The sequence below is a fragment of the Epinephelus moara genome, chromosome 1 (genome assembly GCF_006386435.1).
Source record: "Epinephelus moara isolate mb chromosome 1, YSFRI_EMoa_1.0, whole genome shotgun sequence".
Taxonomy (NCBI): domain Eukaryota; kingdom Metazoa; phylum Chordata; class Actinopteri; order Perciformes; family Serranidae; genus Epinephelus; species Epinephelus moara.
This window is the reverse complement of record NC_065506.1, coordinates 36,801,780-36,814,361: the sequence shown is the minus strand read 5'-3', so window position 1 is coordinate 36,814,361 and position 12,582 is coordinate 36,801,780. Positions and strand designations below refer to the sequence as shown.

The 12,582-nt window shown below is 41.1% G+C and overlaps 1 protein-coding gene across 2 annotated transcripts in view; it reads left to right on the top strand.

Annotated features, from left to right (window-relative positions):
- The window catches only part of fbn1 (fibrillin 1), an 83,810-nt gene that overhangs the window by 29,922 nt on the left and 41,306 nt on the right, over positions 1–12,582 (top strand). For both annotated transcript variants that reach the window (XM_050071172.1, XM_050063308.1), the window contains exons 17-33: positions 73–225; positions 755–808; positions 917–1,042; positions 1,163–1,288; positions 1,423–1,542; positions 2,507–2,644; positions 2,734–2,784; positions 2,883–3,008; positions 3,126–3,353; positions 3,443–3,568; positions 5,209–5,337; positions 6,433–6,525; positions 6,572–6,604; positions 9,536–9,661; positions 9,773–9,895; positions 11,316–11,441; positions 12,051–12,176. In XM_050071172.1, the coding sequence (XP_049927129.1) occupies positions 73–225; positions 755–808; positions 917–1,042; positions 1,163–1,288; positions 1,423–1,542; positions 2,507–2,644; positions 2,734–2,784; positions 2,883–3,008; positions 3,126–3,353; positions 3,443–3,568; positions 5,209–5,337; positions 6,433–6,525; positions 6,572–6,604; positions 9,536–9,661; positions 9,773–9,895; positions 11,316–11,441; positions 12,051–12,176 (2,004 nt within the window). The remainder of the gene's footprint in view (positions 1–72; positions 226–754; positions 809–916; positions 1,043–1,162; positions 1,289–1,422; positions 1,543–2,506; positions 2,645–2,733; positions 2,785–2,882; positions 3,009–3,125; positions 3,354–3,442; positions 3,569–5,208; positions 5,338–6,432; positions 6,526–6,571; positions 6,605–9,535; positions 9,662–9,772; positions 9,896–11,315; positions 11,442–12,050; positions 12,177–12,582) is intronic.

Sequence of the window (12,582 nt, the reverse complement as noted above, 5' to 3'; positions counted from 1 at the left end):
TCCAGCCTCCTTCCAGATCTCTTGCCTCATCTCCGTTTCTCACACACTCTTGTCCTGTTTTGTCCGAAACAGATACACATATGCGCAGTTCATGTTATGGTGGCTACAAGCGAGGGCAGTGTGTTAGGCCTTTATTTGGAGCTGTGACCAAGTCGGAGTGCTGCTGTGCCAGCACAGAGTACGCCTACGGAGAGCCCTGCCAACCCTGCCCGCCACAAAGCTCTGGTACGGACATTCGAATCACTCCACCCTTTACACATATGGAGCAACCTCCTGCTGCCTTACACACACACACACCCACACACAGAAACACTCAGTTTGGGTTTAATTCAAAACACACCTGTCAAAGTCAGGATGACCAGATGAAATGCTTCGTCTTCTCTGACATAACCGGCTGGATTTCATAAATGACAGAATAGTCATGGCTAAGTTGTTTGACAGAGACGCCCACAATTAGGAGGAGACATTGACAGCCTCCTCACACGCACAAACACACACACACATCATTCAGTCACTTCTCATTAGTCCTGCCAATTAAAGTTTCTATATCAAAAGACGCCAGAGCTGCACCACATTAAGGAGACGCTTTTATATACATCTTGGCTAAATGAGAAAGCATGGAAATGGATAATGACATGGTATTAAATGTTCTGCTTTGAGATTTCTTGGATTTTGGCAAATGTGATACTTTCTCAAACACTGTCATTTCTTCTTTTTGTCAACCAAACTGTGCTGTTTGTGTGTTTTGTCACAGCTGAGTTCCTGGCGCTGTGCCCCAATGGCATTGGCCTAAGCGGAGATGCCAGAGGTAACAAACACAAGCTAAGAAACCAACCAAACAGAGCCATATAAATTATATGTGGTTATTACTTTTTTCCTACTGTAACATTCAACAGATCCTTCTTTGCCTTCTCAGATATTAACGAGTGTGCCCTCGACCCTGACATCTGCCAGAATGGGGTGTGTGAGAACATGCTGAGGACATACAAATGCACCTGCAATGTGGGCTTTGAGGTAGACCTGTCGGGCAAAAACTGTGTTGGTACGTGAATGGCTCTATAATTTTACTAGTTCTTCTAGAAAATTACAGTATACAGCCCTCGTATAAAAAGCCAGTGTGAGTGAAGTCTTCATGTCTCTCTCTGTACGTGTTTTTCCTCAGATATTGATGAGTGTCTGATGAACCGGCAGCTGTGTGAAAACGGTCTGTGCAGGAACACACCAGGCAGTTTCACCTGCCAGTGTCCTAAAGGATACCTCTTTAATCCTGACACAGACGTCTGCGAGGGTCAGAGACTCATTCATTCTGTTGTGCAATACAGTGTCACCTAATCACTGTGTGTATTATGTCTGCTAGATCAGATGGATAAGAGATAGCTAATGTGTGAAATAAAACCTGGTGTTTGTTATTGTCTCCCACAGATGTGGATGAGTGTCTGTCCAGCCCCTGTGTTAATGGAGACTGTAGAAACAGCCCAGGGTCCTTTGTGTGTTTGTGTTCAACCGGCAGTTCGCTTGACAGCACTGGGTTGGAGTGTATAGGTGAGTGAGCATCGTGTTGTTTGAATTTGATATCATTACTGTCTGAAACACTACTTTAATTGCCCAAATGTTTATTTAGTCATCATAAAAATAATGAAAAAATAAATGAACGAAAGCCACACTTTGATTTATTCAAACCTGTCATTATCTAATAGTATCAGTTAATAAAAATAGGTAAATATGGTTTTAAAAAAGAAGCATTTTCTCCACTTTTTATTAAAACAAAAAAAGCTGTCTAGCCTCAAGTTCAGCATTGCAGCAGCTCAGTCATAAACTACATGAAACAATGTGACAAGAACTGGTCTAATGCCCAGTACCAGCTCTGTCCCCATTACAAATTGGCAAAATATAACCAATACTTGGAACACGTGTAGGAAATGAGCACCTAGTGAAGCCTGGAAAAAACAGTTTTCCTGACTGGGGTAAGCCAATCAGCACTGTCATTTATTTTAGATCAGCTGTGGAGATTAATTAAAAGTACGATTTACTTAAGACCTACAACGATTAGTTGAATGACAGCAAATTAATAGGCAACCACTTAATAATAGAATAATCGTTTTAGTAATCTTATAAGCAGAAGAGCCAAACAGTGGCTGGTTGTATGCTACTTAAATATAAGTATTTGATGCTTTTCATTGTCATACGTGATAATAATCTGAAAATCTTTGGATTTTTGGACTGCTGGTCAGCAAAAACATACCATTTGAAGACATCATCGTCACTATTTTCTGGTATTTTATTGACAAAAGATTTAATTGATTATTCGAGAAAATAATGGGCAGATTAATCGATGAAAATAATCATTAGTCATAGCCCTATTTAACTAAGTAAATACAGACTTTTGGTATCAAATTACATGAACTGACACACAGTAAGTACCAAACCAGCCTGTGTTGACCCACATGTTATTCCATTCCATATCACTGAGAGTCTAGTAACTATAAGGTTTGTTTCATTAAAACAGAGACTACTAAGAGCACCTGCTGGCTGAAGATCATTAATAATCGCTGTGAGGTCAACATTAACGGAGCTACACTGAAGTCCCACTGCTGCGCCACACTGGGAGAAGCCTGGAACAGTCCCTGTGCAAAATGTGAAAAAGGTGAGACAATCAATATGCACCACTGTGCACATTTTAGTAAACCATTTAACTACATTGACTGATGTTGTGTCATGTGCTTCCTTTTTCAGATAAAATTTGTGGTAAAGGCTTTGCTAGAGTCAAAGGAAATGTCTGTGAAGGTAAGGTGTGCTTCAGTGCCGTATAATCCCATGTTTCATTTGAGACAATGTGAAACACTAGACCTGTTGTTTATGTTCTCTCCTCTGCTGCCTGTCAGATGTGGATGAATGTCAAGTGTTCCCTGGAGTGTGTATCAACGGCAAATGCGTCAACACACCGGGCTCCTTTTTCTGCCAGTGTCCTCCGGGAATGACTGTTGATGTCAGCGGCAGGACGTGCATTGGTGGGTACTGTCTGTGTGTTTTCCACATGACGTCATCGCACCGTCTTAATGCCCTGTCTTAAATGTATGTTTGGCACTTCTTCGTATTCTTAAATCAAATATATGTGTGACCTCCAGACCTGCGTATGGAGCACTGTTACCTTACCCATGATGATGAGCGCTGTGGGGCTGCGATCCCAGGGAAGCAGCGTGTAGACGCCTGCTGCTGCTCAGTGGGTGCAGCCTGGGGCCCTGAATGTGACGAATGTCCGGAAAAGGGCACTCCAGAATATGCCCAGCTCTGTCCTCGTGGCCCAGGCTTCTCGCATAGAGGCGACTTCATCAACGGCAGACCCTTCCTCAAAGGTACTCTACCCTCCACAGACTGCACAGACTGCATGAGTTGCTTCATTAATGGTCTCTCACCTCCTTTATCCCTCTGCTTTACTCTTTAGATATAAATGAATGCAGGATGATCAACACCTTGTGCACAAATGGAAGGTGTAGAAACACCATCGGCAGCTTCCGTTGTCGCTGTGATAACGGCTACGCTCTGGACTCTGATGAGAGGAACTGCACTGGTCAGTATTACTGAAGCAGTTAGCCGATTAATTGTCATTTAGTTGCATCTTTTTAGTAATTTATTAAGCAAAAAACTCAAATATCTGCTGTTTCCTTTTTCTTAAATGTGAGGATTTGCTTATTTTCTCTCTCCTGATATCAGACAGAAGTGTCAGCTTGTTACACTCTGTTTCCATCTTCAGTTTGACATTGCATCCACTCTAACAGAGGGGAAGGGAGATTTGATTTTTCCTTAATCAATCACTAGAGACTCACATATCCGCCTGAATCTTACATCATTTTAAGTCCACATCGATGCCTAGCCATGCCAACAAAAGGTTTTGCCAGGGTTTTAAGAGTGGAGCAGAGCAAAGTAAAAGCAACTACTGTGTCAGGCAATATTGAGAGGTCATCAATCTGGAACAGCCTCCATAGCAGCGTCTATTTTGCCTATAGTGTTCGACAACAGCTTGACAAAGGCGTTAGTCCCGCCTGTGCTGCTGATTGGCTTATTGAGTCCCCCCACGGGTCTCATTGTTCATATTTTATTTTAACCAAGAAAACACTGTTTCACGTCACGATGCCAGACGAGTCAGTCAACTTGAACTTGGTGGAGTGGTCAGATTCAAGAGTCTGGACCCAAGAGTTTGTCTGTTTGATATCATTGTAAATTCAATATCTTTGGGTTTGGGGCAATTTGTAGATTGCCCCAAACTTTTCAGTGCCATGGTATCGCATCGTATCAGCCGATATGTGAGTCAGGTATCAGAATCGGTATTTGGAGGGAAAAAATTGTACTGGAACATCTCTACTTTTCAGTTATTGGCTGTTCACATACAGCCAATAATGTAAGAGCTGAAATACATGTGGTTGCTATTTTTGGCTGAAATGTTTGCTTCATATCTCAGCTCCATTGTATCTTTACAAGTCTAGCCATTCTTCATCAGTCCCCCTCTCTGAATCCCTCTGCCAACACTAATCACAGTAAAGTGGTGTAAAGCCGTTGCCTACATTCAGCTCATTCAGTCTAATGGGAGTCTGGCTGCTCTGGACTTGTTGGAGCCGGTCCCTGTAGTCTGGTTAGCTACATTACTGCACTGTTGAAATGTGCACACATCATTTTAAGTTTAAATGCCTGTGCCGTGGCTTTATTCTGAAATAATTTATAGGCTCTTAGTAAGTAAATGATATCTGGGACCTTTTAACCCCATGTGAGTACGATCCTAGCCCAAAGTCTCTGTTTTAAGTGTTTCAAAATGTGGATTAAACTCAAAAGGAATCAGGCCTTTAGCTTTAGACTTTGTGAGAATCTGATTGAAGAGCTTAGGCTGTCAAAATCATCCTTGAAGTCATGTCTTAATCTCATATTATAGTCTGTCTTTCATGTAGTAATCGTTTGTTAAATATTTTGTAATATAATGCTTTGTTTGCCTCATATTTATTTCATTCCTTAGCTTCATCGCTTTTTGCTTCTGATCTTATCAGTTCCTCACTCCTGTGTTAAATCACTTTTTTTGCTGAGTTGAAAATGTCATGTTTTTTTGTATCTCTTGATATTTATAATAAATACAGGGATCTCTCTAAATGATTTTCTCTGTGTAAGTTCTGTTGTAAAGGGAAATTCCACCTTGCTGAGTTTTGTTGCTTTCCTGTCCTGCAGACATCGACGAATGCCGCATCTCTCCGGACCTGTGCGGACAGGGCAGGTGTGTCAACACACCAGGAGATTTTGAATGCGAGTGCTTCGAAGGTTACGAGAGTGGCTTCATGATGATGAAAAACTGCATGGGTGAGTAATGAATCCTCGTACATCAACAACACGAGACAATTTGGCACAGTTACATGCAGAGACAGCACTCTGTCATATGAAATCATTTAGTCTGTGAGGACACGAATAAGAAACTTGATCTCCCTAACAACTGCTCTCACAGACCCTGTTAAAGTGGTCGTAAAGGTCCATACAGGGAAGACCGGCTACATGACCCCAGTCCTAATCACAACCCAGCCGTCTCCTCTACGCTCCCTCTCGGGCCATAAGCTCTGGATGAGGTGCTTAGGCTAACATGCCAGACCTGGACCTCACTGTTTAGACGGCTGATGTAATCTGAAATTTGCAAGCTGTGTGCATTTGTATATACACGTGTGTGTGTGTGTGTGTGTGTGTGTGTGTGTCTGTGTGAGAGAGAGAGAGAGGAGAATTAAACAGATTTTATTTAAGCCCCTGTGGGGTGTTGAAAGGGGTCTAGTCTGTGCAGCCCAAGTGTCGTCATGATCGCTTCACAAAACTGCTCCATGAAGTCTTAAAAGATAATTGTTCTTTATTACATGCTTGACCTGCATGTGAGGGACACACGATCAGCTGCCCGGCAAAATTATTTTTATATGCAGTCCTAATGTTCTGCCGTCTGTAAAAATACTTATTGCTCTATTTCGGTTCTGGTCTGCCTTTGACGACATTTGATTAAATTCTTGGGAGAAATTGTACACACAAAATAGAGAGTTGCAATACTTTTTGGCCTAAAGCTACCATTATACTAAGATTGGCGCGACAAAATTTACTTGCAGCTGGGACTGGAAATAATGTGGGCAGTGGTTGCAGTCCTTAGCTGTTGGTACTGACTGGACTAGCTGGCTAATAAAAATAACCAACAAATAAAGTCTTTATTTTTGTTTGTTCCCGGTTCTCAACATCACTGCCAGCCTCGAAGCTGCTGCTTGTATTTTTTCACCATGCAGTTTTATTAAGTCTTCCTAAAATTGGAGTCTCACTATTTTTCCGGTCAAAGTTTGACAGAAATGTATTTACCAATCTTGTGGGCTTCATTGGAAACTGATGACAGAAACTGAACTCTAACACTTAATATCTCCACTTGTTCTTCCACAGACATCGATGAGTGCGAGAGGAACCCTCTGCTGTGCCGTGGAGGTGACTGTGTAAACACAGAGGGCAGCTTCCAGTGTGTGTGCCCCGAGGGACTGTGTAAACACAGAGGGCAGCTTCCAGTGTGTGTGCCCCGAGGGACATGAGATCGCACCCGATGGGTCGGCCTGTCTAGGTGAGTGATGAGGTCATCGGAGAGGAGAGACAGGCTAACTCTGCTTCTCCCAACTTTTTTTTTCTCCTTTTACGTCTTCTGTGTGGCGAAATTTAGTTTCTACTTTATTTTCTTATGAGATGAAAGAAAGAAAAAGGGTGGAAAGGTGATCAGTAAGACGAAACGCCGTCTCAGAGCAGACAGTTCGAATGACAAGTGTGCTTTGGATTGTCCCCTTCTGTCTGCCTCTGTTTCTGGCTCTGTGTGTGGGCTCACTGGGGCTCTGTGTGAGCCGGGAGTGTGTCAGGTCTGTGTATGTGCTGGATATATATTCTTTGATAAATGGGCTGATTGAACTCTAGACCAGTGGTTCCCAACTGGTGGGTTGCAGTTCCAAAGAACGTCACAGGTCCATTCTGAGTAGACCACAAGTGACTAACTAATGTGTCAAGTTTATAAAAAACACACTTTGTTTTGAAGTACGGTGAATTTCTGGTCCACAGGTTTTATTTTGAAGTAACATGCTGCTGCTGCAGAGTGAGTGAATTAACAGACAACTACTTAACATAGACAGCAAACTAGTTCGACGTGGCCAAACGCAAGTATATATTCAGCTCTATGGACCTTGAACTAAAGACTAAGGAGAAATCTGGACCCCGTGACTGGAACAGTTGGGAACCACTGCTCTAGACCAATGTGTGTGTCTGCATGTACATTGACATGTGCTCTAAGAAAGGTCCACTTGGATCTCAACATAGTGTGGACAAGAGAAATGAGAGATGATTTTATTATTAGAGGGTTTTTATAGTTATCTAACAAAATAGAGTTTTCATTTTTCGTACTGTTTAATATTTTATTTAGGTCTTAAATGCTCTTAAATCCTTTTCGATTATATTTTGGTATTGTAGCTTTTACTTGCATCATTAATATTTGGTTGTGTACTTTTGTTCTGAAATTTCTGGTTTTGGGATGCAGATGCAGTTTTGGGTTTAGGGCCCAGCCTTTTGTGTGTCTAGCTCTTACTGGGTAACTGGCAAAGATTCAGCCATCTTGTTGTGTATATACACTCAGATTTTTACCCATTTTGTAAAATACTCTAATGAAGATGATGCTGAAATTTGATAGCTGAATGACGAGCTAAGTCTTCCAGTAAGTCAGTTTGTGTTCCTTTTTTTACCTTTTGGTTATTTGAGCACCTAGTTGACTGGAGAAGTAACAGCAGTACACTCTCTCTACAAGAACAAGAGAAGGGCCTGACTTTTCTGATGATTTCTATAGATTCAACTCGCATGTTTAGTTTATGGAGTTGAGCTGATCATGCATTATTCACTGGGTGTCATTCTCATGACCTAATGCAGTGTGTGAAGGTTTCAGTGCATGACCTAATGCTCAACCACTGCCCCTTACGCTCATTTATTTTCTTTATTGCCACCCAAAGTAATAAAAACAATGAAAGCATTATAGAAAACTGCCCCTTTATCCCCTCTCACACAATGGTCTTCATTATCTCTGCTGAAGTAATAAGCTGAAGTGCTAAAATGATTATAATGATACTAAACTTCATAGCAAATTTCATACAGATGGACGTGATGCAGTGTGATTAATGGTGTCACATTCCTTGTTGAATGTGTCCTATTTATCACCATTAGGTCCTGAATCCATCATGAAACATCTGTCACAGTTTTTACTTGAACACTGATTAATGGTGTAATTTAGTATGCGTAAAGACTTGAAACCATTATCAATTAGTCAATCGACAGAAAATTTAATAGATAATGAATTCCTTGTTTGTTGATTTAAACCGAAAATGACAAGAATTACTGGTTCAAATGTCTCACATGTGTCACAGTTGCTGTTTTTTTTCTAGTCTCCTGTTGTATTAAAGTGAATATCATTGGGTGTTGGTTGGACAAAACAAGGAATTTGAACATCTCGCTTTGGGTTTTCCAAAAAATGATGGGCTTATTTTTATGGACCAAATGATTCATCAATGAATCAAGAAAATAATCGACAGATTAATCAAAAATGAGAATAATTTGTAGTGTCAGCCAGAGGTTGGGGCCTTGCTCAATGGCACTTTGAAGGAAAATGATTGGTGTTTAGGAGCATGTGACTTACTCCATTTACTCCATCCTGACTTGCATTTTATGTCCAAGGATTTAAACATCATTTAAACATGCTGCTGGTACCTTCAGTAGGGATGGGAATTGATGAGACTTTAATGATACCACTGCTGTTATTGATTATGCTTATTGGTCCTTTATAGCTTTATCCATTCCCTTAGTAATTCCTGATCAGTTTTCTATGTTGAAAAAAAGTAGGCTTACACAGTTTATGCATCAATGCAACAGCTTTATTATCTCTAAGTCTAAACATAGTGTGGATGAAATGAGAGAATATTTGCACAGTATTCATTTTCATTTAGTTTTCTTTTTCAAATACAAAAACTTTGCTAAGCCTACCTGTGAGGTGCTAATGTTATTGTAACAGGATATCTACCCTTGGTAACCAACATGCTGCTCGGTTGGGAATCAGGGGCACTTGCGCGTAGAGTGTCAGATACGTGGCATTCCTGCAATTTAAGCCCATGTTGCGTAGGAAGATGTTCCCACATATTAATGGTGTTTCCACCCTTACTTGAAATGATCATTTTACAGACATTGCAGCAGCACGGTTGTCATCTTTGTTCGTGAAATGAAGCCAAGCTTAGAACCATTTCCTTGTCTCTGCCATGACTCCTTGTTTCCAGAAGCATAGGTGCATTCGTTTCGTATCGATGAAATATACATATATTATCATATACCGAATACGATTCCATTGGATTGGAGAATTGTAAAATTGGTTTTCAACTTTTCAGTTCCCATCCATAACCTTCAGCTTTAACCATGTGGGATATTCTTATAGATTTGTATGTATAAACTGTGTGTAAGAATTTGCTTTGTTCTTCCACAGACATCAATGAATGTGAACTAAGTGACAGACTGTGCAAGAACGGCCAATGTGTCAATATGATCGGCCGCTACCAGTGTACCTGCGACACAGGATACAAATCTACAGAGAACAGACTGGAGTGTGTTGGTGGGTATTGAACATAACACTGACTGTTTCCTGTCAAAGATATTCCTTTTGTTTTCATTGAGGCCATCTGAAGGTCAGCTGTATGTGACAGTGTCTTTTTCTGCCTCTCAGACATCGACGAATGTACCATTGAGAATGGCGGCTGTGAGACTTTCTGTACAAACTCAGAAGGAAGCTACGAGTGCAGCTGCCACAGTGGATACGCCCTGATGCCTGATCTGAGAAGCTGCACTGGTAAGTACCTCTTTATGTTGTTTTTGTGTCTCTTATTCTGTCATAATTTATCTCTTACACTGTGTCTGTTAATCTGCGCTATGCAGTTGGCAATTGTAACATTTTAAAAGGGACTTTTTCCTTATTTTCTGTCATATATTAAATGTTAAACGTTGCCAAAGTTTTGATAATGAGGCCAACGTATGTAAAAGTAATCCCTGTGAGCAACTCCACCTTAATGCTTGGTTTCCAACATTTTCTACTCTTGAGACAAGCTGACGTCAGCTCATGATGGATTTCTTTATATGGTCATCAGATCGGCATTCTACTGCAGGTGTTTACATTATGTAGGTCACATTACTACGTGTAGCAACATGCTAACGTTGGGAAAACATGTAAGGGAGGGCAACATTTTTAAGGTAGAAAGTGCCGTTTTATTCTGTTGCAGTCGTTCCCTGGCTACAGTGATGGTGCAGAGACACCAGGGGCAGACTGGGCTTTTTTGGGAGGTGGGGCTTCAAGAGACAGGTGCTAAAACAGAGTGTTTCAGACAGAGGGTGAATACAGATGTTCCATTACAGACAGCATGAGGAAATAACGTGTCTTTAGAACATTATAGCATGTAAACATGTTCTAGTAGAAACTTTAAATACAAGTATAAACCTGAAAATGAGCACAATAGGTCCCCTTTAAATGTACTTTGCCGCATTTGTCAAGATGTGGAAACTAAACAGTAACTACCTTTCAATGATAGGTTTTACCTGTCAGAACATCTTCTAAAGATTGCAGATATGGTAGTACAGAAGTCGTTTAAAAGGCTGTGTTTAGAGAGACGGGATTTAAGAGCAGGAACAAAGCAGGAAATCAGGAAACCTGGTTTATAGAGAGTCACTGCTGTGTGTTGACTGGCGCACGTTCAAATGAAGTATACGTTGGTGTGGCAGAGAAAATGATGAAGGCCAAATCTGGAGACTCACAGTTCATTAGATCCAAAATGATAGTAGGCTCAATGTGTTGTTCATAGACTAACTCCTATGTATTCCTTTAATTACTAGAGATAGATATACAGACGGAGATCAAGGCACTGTCAGGGTATTTTCAGTGTAGTTTGTGCCAAAGAAAGGCCGACAATTACTTCACACTTGCTAAGCTTTATATTCACTTTGTTGCACAAGCTGTGTCCTGAATTGACCTTGCTGACTTAGGAGTGAAAAGGTAAATGTACTTGTAATGTCCTGTATTCTGCTCTGTGTAGGAATAACAAACCTGAAGTAGCAATGATTTATGTTGCAATCTTGATGTGTTCTTCTAAAAATTGTTTAGTAAATAATACCTCAACATATAGGCTTGTATTTCAAGGTTAAGACCATTTTTTCTTGTCTTCTACACTTTGCTGGCTTCCATTTCATTTCCGATCTGCCTCTCTGTCTTCAATCTTCAGATATTGATGAGTGCGAGGAGAGCCCAGACATCTGTGATGGAGGCCAGTGTACCAACACCCCCGGGACTTACCAGTGTCTGTGCTTTGACGGTTTCATGTCATCTGAGGATATGAAGACCTGCCTGGGTAATGGATGCCCATTTTATGCCTGAAATAAAAACACCGCAGCAGCAGCTACACCCTCTGCAGCTCTACGCTTATTAGATCCTGGGGTTTCTCAGAGATTTACTGAAACAACATAATGATCATCTTAAAGGTTATCCAAGATATGAGTCACGAGAATAAGACTTAATGACTCAGATCTGTGAGTCTGTGTGTGAGAACAGAGTGTAATGTTGTTGTTGTTGATTTACAAGACAGTGAACATTGTCTTAGTTGGTCAGAGCGGGGAGGAATGCGTGACATTTAGACGTCTGGTTCTACTGAGTGAGAAAACAAAAACCTGCCATCCATGATGTCAGGATTTCTAAATGGGTCTGAAAACACATACTCTCTTATTGCAGTATTTTATAAAGGTAAACACATTTTAAAACCTTAACATAGCTTGTGATGTAATTCCCCTGTGACTCAGGTACATAAATCAAAGCTTATCAAAACCTGTGTGGCAGGTCGAATCAACAAAAGCTAACTCGGTTTTATTCATTGTCCTGAACTTTTCCTTTATTGTAGCTGTGTTTAGCAAATTAACATTCTTGCCCTTTCTTTGTTCCACTCGTCTTTTGCCTCCCTTTCTAGATGTGGATGAGTGTGATCTGAATCCAAACATCTGTCTGAGTGGAAACTGTGAGAACACGAAGGGATCCTTCATCTGTCACTGTGACCTGGGATACTCTGTCCGCAAGGGAACCACAGGCTGCACAGGTGAATGAAATAAACACACATACACACACACACACACACACACACACACGGAGAATTCCTACTCACAACAAAACATCCTGTCAGTGGAAGAACGTGGATGGGAGTGAAAGGACGGTGAGTCAGTAGAGGGCTGCTGCTGATTAAGTGGTGGACGAGAGGTGTGTGTGTGTGGACGAGCATGTGAGTGTGTATGTGTGTGTGGTTTTGTTGAATAACAGGAGTGAAAGCAAGAGAGGTGAGAAATGAGAGGATGCAAGGAGAATGTCTGGCTAACCAGAAGCAGCTCTAACATTACTCACCCTTATTCAAGAGCTCCTGTCTGACTTGACGAGAAACACGCTCGCAAACACAAATACGTTAACTCACACTCATTCACATGCGTGAGCAGCAACAGCAGCAGTGAGAT